At 46.3% G+C, this 9,054-nt stretch overlaps 1 protein-coding gene across 1 annotated transcript in view; it reads right to left on the bottom strand.

Moving 5' to 3' along the window:
* Positions 1-2,068: 2,068 nt before the first annotated feature.
* Positions 2,069-9,054, bottom strand: part of ankef1b (ankyrin repeat and EF-hand domain containing 1b) — a 9,516-nt gene continuing 2,530 nt past the window's right edge. The window contains exons 5-11 of the mRNA XM_062523244.1: positions 7,557-7,680; positions 6,364-7,189; positions 5,623-5,849; positions 4,534-4,697; positions 4,074-4,208; positions 3,496-3,652; positions 2,069-2,148 (exon numbers count right to left, since the gene is read on the bottom strand). Of these exons, the coding sequence (XP_062379228.1) occupies positions 3,497-3,652; positions 4,074-4,208; positions 4,534-4,697; positions 5,623-5,849; positions 6,364-7,189; positions 7,557-7,680 (1,632 nt within the window). The 3' untranslated portion in view covers positions 2,069-2,148; position 3,496. The remainder of the gene's footprint in view (positions 2,149-3,495; positions 3,653-4,073; positions 4,209-4,533; positions 4,698-5,622; positions 5,850-6,363; positions 7,190-7,556; positions 7,681-9,054) is intronic.

Genomic DNA, 9,054 nt, shown 5'->3' with positions numbered 1-9,054 from the left:
CTCTTTACCTTCTGTTCCCTCTTGTCGTCTACGCACACCTGTCCTTCTGTCTCATTTCTCTGACCCTTTGGTCTTTTCGCTCTGGTTTCTCTCTTCTCCCACTTTACAACTCTCTTCTCTCTCTTCCCTCTCTTCCTCCGTCTCTCATTTCCCTGTCCTTCCATTTCTCTACTTTCCCCACTCCTCTCCCTCTTCAGTCTCTCTGACCCTTCTCGTTCTGTCTTTTCTCTCCCTTTCTACTTCTCTACTCTCTTCTATCTCTTCCTCCATCTCTTTTCTCCCCTCTGTTCTTTCCTTTTTACACACTCACTCCTTCCTCTGTCTGGCTCCTCTGTCCTTTCTTGTCCTTCTTCTCTGCCACTCTCTCCATTCTTTTTCCCTCCTCTCCTCTATTTCTCCCCTCTTTCCTCTCTCTCTGGCCATTGTTTCTCCTCACTCCTCTCTCTCTCTCTGTCCTGTCCTCTTCTTATTCTCTCCATCCATTCTCTCTACTCTTCCCTCTCTCACACACACTCTGTTCTGTCTTTGCCCCTTGTCTCTTCTCTCCCTTCACTCAGTCCTTCCCTTCCTCCTCCACTCTCTCCTCTTCTCCTCCCTCCTTCTCTCCCCTTTGCCTCGGCCTCCCCTGTGTGGATTAGCGGCGAGAGGTCAGTGTGTCTTTCCTGGGTGTCTCCTCATCGTCACAGTAATTACCTGCCTGTGCTGCACAGCAGATTAGCAGCACCTCATCCCCTCTGGCACACACACACTCTCTCTCTCTCTCACACACACACACACACACACACACACACACACCTCTCTCTCTCTCTCTCTCTCACACACACACACACACACACACACACACACACACACACACACACACACACACTCACACTCACTCACACACACACACACACACACACACACACACACACACACACACACACACACACACACACACACACCTCTCTCTCACACACACACACACACAGTAACACACGTGAAGGAGGAGTGCCCTGAACCTACTGTTGTCAGGTCAGCTAGGATAAGAAGGGTTCCCTGATGGCGCTGCTCGTCTCAGACTGCCTCAGTGAACAACAACCAGCATCAGCTGCGGCTGGCTGCTGTTAAATGTTAAAGGCATTCACTTCTGTCACACAAGGTCTCATCATGCTATTTTAAATATGCTTAAATGTTGTACAATGTTGTTATTATTGGAGGAAGCTTCAAATAAGCCTGTCGGCCTGTCTCTCTCTCCCTGCGCTGCATTGCTTACTTATCTTTCTCATCCGATGTTTTCTAAATTGGTGCATTACATTTTGGAAATCTCACACACATTTGGTCGTGTTCAGCGAATCAACTCCTCACGGTTCTCTGTTTGGTGTTTGCACTAATAAAACTAAAAGTCCAGTGTTTTTAGGGCCTAAAAGTACATGAGTCATGGTTCTGTACATGGTTCTGGGAAACGATCATGGCGGCTCGGACTAGGCCATAAACAGTCCCGTGCCCTCAGGAGCACGGGAGGGAGGGGTGTAATTTGATTGGCTGTTGAGCTCAAATGTCTACAACCGTTTGTCTCGGGAGTCAGCTTTAGGACTCTCTGGGTCTGGTTTAGTGACCATGGTTAAGTTAAGTGCTTTCAGGAAATGCACCCTTGGCTGCTCCATCCCAAGATACCATTATGGGCCTTTGGTGCGTTGGTGTGGGACGTCTCCTCATTAAAATAATATAAAGACACATTTATTGAGAGCATTAATGAAGTACATTTTTTTTTGGACTGAGGCGGAAATTGGTTTGAATGAAGAACGTGTCTGCAACTGATTTTGAACAGCTTCACAAGTTGTTTGTGGAATGGCGTTAGGTGCACCTGCACTCTGTACATCACTGTAGAATGGACATTAAAAAATATTTCAGATTGCTGCTGAGCAAGCAGTGTATGTAAATCAACTGACACAGAAGCTGACAAAAAAAACAGCCTGAAGGTACAGATGAATGATCATATTGTGCCCAGCTCTGCAGTATTCATCTCACGGTAACGTGAGACTTGCTGACTTTAGGTATAAATGAGATACTCCAAATGGTAGAACGCCACAACATCACCTCAAAGAGCGTTCATGATATCCCTCTGCCTGGCTGGCCATCTCTGCTGGGAAGGAGGACGTTTCAGGTCTGTTTAGAAGGGGTCAAATGGATGAGAGATACAGAAAATCAGGGATCTTATTTAAAATGTCACCCAGAGCCTAACAACCACCCTTCATGGCTATGGATGGTCTTTGGTTTTGAGATTTTACATAGATTTGACTAGGCCTGCAGCATCTCAGTTATTAATATCTCTCACACAGCAAGAGTTTGGTGGCGTGTGCCAAGCCAGATCAAGGGTGCCAGGCTATAAAAAGGGCAACATGAGAACGTCAGATCGGGGGGGGGAAGAGGATCCCTCTGTGACTCGGCTCGCAGACTCTCTCCTCTTCCTGATTCATGTCGATAGCAGGTTGTTTGCTCGTCCTGTCTGAATGTCTCACATGGAAACAAACTTCCCTCTCCTCTCCCTCCATGTAACCCAATCACATGGAGTCCACTACTACTGAAGTCCCTCTGAAAGAGTCGACTCACAGGCCACTAATCTTATTGATTACTGATACTGAGCACTCCAGACCTGCCCACAACAACCACTGCTCTGCTGAACTCATCCCGGTAAAACATAATTAGATTAACTTCCCTGGTCTTTGTAAACTTTTGTTTTATTATTCTACGTAACACTGAACCAATTCCCAGAGACACCATGTTTGTAAATGTCGAAGAAAATTTTAAATTGTGCAAAAAGGACTGGGGGCATTCTGCATGGTAGCATTTTAGAATTTCAGAGCATTCCAAGAACATTCCATACGTCCTGGAACAGCACTGCCCCCTGCTGGTGCGATGAGGTCATTGGGAGGTAGAGAAAATGTCGGCAAGTCTGGCACAAGAAGAGGAGAAAAAAAAACAAACAAAACTGCCTTAAAAAAAAACTATCCGCCTTTCAAATGAAACCAAATATCCTTCACCGTGACATTCCAACATCTCTGTTCGACCCGGGCAGAGCGGGCAGAGTGTGCCAGCTTCATGGGGCGTGGTGGCGCAGGCATGGTGCGGAGGTGCGGAGGTGCGGAGGGGCGTTGGTGCGAAGACAGGTGGCACTCACAGCAAGGGATTTGTACGCAGTCAGCAAACGCAGGTGAAGGCCCGCACCACGCCGCGCCCCGTCTTTCAGCAAGTGGCAGGAGATGGGTTTATTTTCCGTGCCAGAGAGGAAATAAACTCCCGAGACCCGCAGAGTAATCAGTCTCACTTCAAACGTGGTTTTGCAGAGTTGAGTTTATTCCACGTGACAGGGTTTGGCACAGTTTTCTCCAGCAGGAGAGTGAAAGGAACTTTCGTAGCTTAACATGCTGTGTGTTGAAATGAGGAGAGGCTGATGGTCAGATGATGGACGGTCTCGGTGAGGGTCTCTGGCAGCCCGTTAGTTTGTGTGTTCACCTCAGTTGTCGGAGCCGCCCAGCTCTTCGGCCTTGACGACGATGTTCTTGTTGAAGGGCATGAGAAAGTCCTCGAAGTCCACCTCGTAAGAGAGCTGCTCGCGACGATCCTCCTTTCTCTCAATCAACTGGTCGGTGGTGAGCTGCTTTCCCCACACCTGACGCATACACAAAGCACACACACACACACACAAACACAAAGTACACACACAAACACAAAGCACACAAACACAAAGTACACACACACACACACACACACACACGCACACACACACACACACACACACACACACACACACACACACACACACACACACACACACACACACACACACACACATTTACATTTTCATTTTCATTTTCATTTTCATTTACATTTTCATTTACATTTAGTTGACACTTTGAACCAAAGTGAATTACAAGTGAGGACTAATAGTGTCTCTGTGCATGTGTGTGCATATGTATTGTATGTGCATGTGTGTGTGTGTGTGTGTGTGTGTGTGTGTGTGTGTGTGTGTGTGTGTGTGCATTTCTGTTTGCGTGCTGTGTGTGTGTCTGTGTGAGAGACATGGCTCTCACAGTCCTCGGCGTGAAGCTGATGTCCAGCTGGTTGAGGGCTCCGCTAGCGATGCGAGTGTTGAGCGTTATGATGCTGTCCCTCAGCGACTCCTTCTTCACCACCAACTCCGGGGACGTCGACGACTCCACCTCTAGCTACTCAGCGCACCACAAAAACAAACAAAAACAAATAAACAAACAAACAAAAAGCAATTAAGAACTCATCAGTCCGTCTTTCAACCTCACACACAGAACAGGCTCTTCTAATTCGTCTTTTTATCTCTCCTCCCTTCCCTCCCTCCTCGGTCCTCCGGCTCGTTCCCACTGATCTATAAAGAACGCTGGATAGACTATCCCATTGTTGCCGCACCCATCATTCTTTATAGATCAGTGGGAACGAACCGGAGGACCCAGGATCGAGGAGAGAGGTTGAGAAGGAGCCAATGTGTTTTCTGAAGAAACAGAATGAAGCAGGTCACACCTTTTCTTTAGCAGCAGGGGCCGGTTTGGCCTTGGCAGCAGGCTTACCACCTCCCTTCCCCTTCCCCTTGTCTTTGGACTTGGGCATCGTGTCCAGTTTATCCTGGATCAAGTCCACTATTCTTGGATCCCCATAGGACCGGGCGATATCAATGCAAGTTTGCTCTAGAACAGGTAAACAAGGTTAAAACTGCAGATACATTTTTTGTTCCATACAATTACTGTGACAATTCCATACATTATTGACAATTTTGTACATGGAAATAATGAAGACCTCCCACATACTGTATTTTACTAGAATTATATATTATATTATATACTAGAACAAGGTATCTGTATAGAAAACCCAATCATTTGATTTTTCATTTCTCAGATGGAACATAAAATCAGTCCTATAGCATAGTCCTATAGACTACGACGACATTAGCCCAGTCTGTGGTTGTTGCAAATGAAATTGTTTTTAAAGGTATCCAATGCAGTTTCAGTTTTTTCCTCCTACAGTTGTGAAGTATTTGTATTTGGTCATCAACTGCCATAAATACTGCTCATGGCTGGCACCTTTCCCCTTTGACACTGCAAATGTGTATTTGTTTCCAAACAGGCAAAAATAATCTCTGAAGAGTCATGCCAACTGACAAAGTAATGTAACTTGATTTCATAGTTGCAAGGCTGGCTCTCAGTGGAGGGGCTACAAAATAGGCACGATTCTCCCTGTAACAACAAGTTAGCCTGGGTGTTCCCATTCTGCCTTGCGTGCGATTTGATTCACGCTGCTAAGGCAGCCTGGAAACTACCGCCCTAATTTTTGCCTCACATAGGGGACCAATCACAGAACAGGGTGGATAGCAAGACGATGATGAGGCGCATTTGATAGACATCTGTGGTGGGCAATTATCGGATATGGGCATTTTTTCAAATACGAGAAAATTAACGTTTCGTTCCCAGACCACGTCTCATTAAGAAGTGGTGGCGCTAGCCAGGCTAACAACAAGTAGCTTTGCCATCAAAATGACATAGCTGATATACGAAGGTAAAAAACTTGCATAATGATACCTTTAAACCTATAGTGTTTGAGTGTGTGCAATGACACCTTTCTTATTCTCGGCGGTGACCTTTGCCCCGGCCTTGATGAGGTAATCCACACAGCTGGGCCTGCAGCTCTCTATGGCCCTGATCAGGGGGGTGGAGCCATTCATGGCCGTCGCCTCGATCACCGCACCCGATTGGACGAGCAGGTCGATGATGTTCACCTGCCCGGCGTGGCAGGCGTGGTGGAGAGGAGTCCAGTTGAACTGGTCGCAGGCGTTCACATCGGCACTATGAGAGCACACACAGAGGCACACTAGTTATCAATGCACTCTAGTTATAGCCTGAGTGTTCCCATGCTGCTTTGCGCGCGGTTTCATTCACACTGCAAAGAAAGCCTGGAAACTACCGCCCTAATTTTTGCCAGAGGCACACTTATGCACTTAAACTACAATTACAATCAGTATAAAATATTTGTCTATGGTACCTCTGTAGAAATTAACTTAAACAACAATGTTGGTTAGTGATTGATTAGTTTAATTAGTTTATGTTCCAATAATAAGTAAATAATATTATCATTCTTGATTTACTTATTAATAGAATTAACACTTGAAACACAGCAATCTGAAGGTCGTTTTCATCACACAAAATCAAATGACATGATGTCTAATACTCAAAATATTAAAACATACAAATATATCTATGTTTCTAATGTAATAGATGCAATGTAGTTATCAGTTTATGACATAACAGCTTTGACATGACATGAGGACTTTCCCCGCATGTGACCGATGTTCTCTCTCACCCGAGGCCGACGAGGTATCTGGCCACGCCATAGTTACCACTGCTGCACGCGGTCATGAGCGGCGTCTTGAAATAGCGGTCCTGGACGTCCACCGGCACGTTCCGACTAAAGGCCAGGCTGAGGGACTCCAGGTCGCCGATCTTCACGCAGTAGTTGATGTTGACGTAGATCAGCTCGGGCTCGTCGATGTACCACGCCGAGTCGTCCTCGATGGGGTGGCTGGGAGGGTTGTCGCGGTCGAAGCGCTTGGTGTCGGTGAACTGCTGGTAGCTCTTGATCATGTAGTCGGGCGGCGCGGTGCTGTCGCGCCTGCTGACCTGCTCCTCGGGCAGGACGCAGATGGGCATGGGCAGCGTGATCTTCTTCTTGCCCTTCCCACCCTTCGCCCCCTTGGCCTTCTTCTTCTTGGGCGCGTACGACGACAGCACGTACGGCTTCTGCAGGTACTTCAGGCCTTTGAAGAACTCCTCCAGGTCGATCAGGCCCTCGCGCTTCGAGTCGTGTTCCACCGCGATCTTCTCCAGCTGCTGGTCATCGACCGGCGCGTGGTGTTCGCGCAGGACCGACAGGAAGTTGGCCTTGGTGACGGTGGCCACGGAATCCTCCGTGTTCTCGGCGGCCTCGAAGCTGGTGCGTAGGGCGGCCTCGTGCTCGAAGGACCAATCGTGCAGAGTCACGGCCCACAGCTCGTTTGGGTTCACGGTGCCGGGCTTGGACAGCTTTGTGAAGAGTCGCTCAGCCTTCTTGAGTTCCTTCACCGCAGCCTTGTCTTTGGCCATCTGCTTTGGGAATAGACCCTCCTCATTCTTCAGTTTGGGGTTGGCGCCTCAAAGAAACAACAGCAAACCACACCAGATTCAAAGTCAGCACTCAGATGCAGTATATTTTACTTCAATGGTCCTCCATGAATAAGTATTAGTAAGTAGTAACAAATGAATTACTGTTTAGCAAACTTTCAACATACAGGTCAAATCAACCTCAACTCTGAAAGACCTCTCAACTGACTGCCCACACACTCTTTCTAACTTTCACCTTACATAAAATCTAAGCCTATCTGTATCTCACACTGTCAACATCACCCCAAACAAATGGAGCCAAGTCCCTCAGTTAGTGCACATAACATGGCCAACAAAGAGGCATTAGCCTGGATGTAAAACAGCATGCCATCCTGTGTACCTGGTTGACTAACTTACCACGCTGACAGAGGAAGCGGCAGCACTCTGCAAAGCCGCCTGCAGCAGCCAGATGCAAAGGTGTGTTCCCATCCACTGCAACCACAGCGAAATTAGCAGAGTGGGCCGACAGGAGCTGCAGAATCTGGAAGAGACCATCCCACAGCATCAGGACCACAGAATCGCCCAGAGATGCTTATGACATTACTTAAAAGCGTACGCTAAAGGGGTGGGGTTGCTACAATTACCAAGATCAAACATCAACAAGAGATCAGCACACTGCCTGACAATTCGGTTGTTACCTCCGACGTCCAACAACTTTTTCATCAAAAAACATTTACTAGTGCAGCCGGACTCTGAATAGCTGAAAATAATTTATTTTACTGTCTATGGAGAAAAACAAGCGGCTCTGAAAGCTGTTGGACCCTGTTAAAGGTAGGGATCGGAGCGGTGTGAGGTTTGATGGAATCAGCACTCAGATAGAAAGGATTAGGAGATGATGGGTTTTTATTTCCCCCAAATAAGGCCCAAGGGGCATAAAGGATTACGAAAATTTGTAACAAAAATATTAAATAACAAGAATACTTTAGATAAACAAAATAAATAGACTTAGTAGCCCAAACAATAAATTCAATAAACGTAAAAAGTATCGGGTGCCTACAGACCAATTGCCCTAGTCCAAGTCACACCACATTGGAGAGAATCTCAAGACTTACGTCTCCTCAGTAGCTACTCTCTCGTCTAAATGAAACCACAGGTTTAAATACAAATGGAACACACCCCTATAATTGGATCAATCCAATATTACTCAGCAAGGGTGCGCCCAGTCAAACAAACACAACTAGCTTAAATCAGCACAAAATATAATTCTAAGTAACTAGAACATACACGAAAAACAGTTGCTGGAAGTTGGCATAGCCAAACTAAACATACCTGCAAAACTGCATATAATTAGGCTACATTGTAAATTACATTCCCGGCTAACCCAGGAAGTAACATGGTTTTTAAACAAACAGGACACGGCATTCACTCATAAACAGATTGAAGACACGACAATGGACACCAATAAGACAAACACGTCACGAATTGATGATGACTTGATATTACTCTGAAAATAAACGGAACATTTATATGACAAGACGTGTGATTATTATAGCGGATGTAATGTGATTGAATGGTGAATGTTTTAAACTGTTGAGTTGTAATGGTTGATGTAGCTTGGCGCACGCCTCGCCGTAGTGTTTGATGTTATCTCTAGGCCTAGATAAACAGCTACGGGAGAAACGGGAAGGGTCTGATGAATGACATGTTTGACTGATGATTGTAAACGGTACAGAACTTCGTGAGACTCACATTCAACCAACATACACTTGCAACCCGACAAAGCTAAAACTTAAAGATGGCAGTGACTCACTGCCGTGACGGTGGCTATACTCGCCCCGTCACAGACCCAGAAAGAGATTTATTGTCTTAATACTTAATAATAAAATTGGTCGTCCTGGGTTCGGGAATCGGGAGC

Source organism: Sardina pilchardus, chromosome 20 (genome assembly GCF_963854185.1).
Source record: "Sardina pilchardus chromosome 20, fSarPil1.1, whole genome shotgun sequence".
NCBI lineage: Eukaryota > Metazoa > Chordata > Actinopteri > Clupeiformes > Clupeidae > Sardina > Sardina pilchardus.
This window is presented reverse-complemented; position numbering and strand designations above follow the sequence as displayed.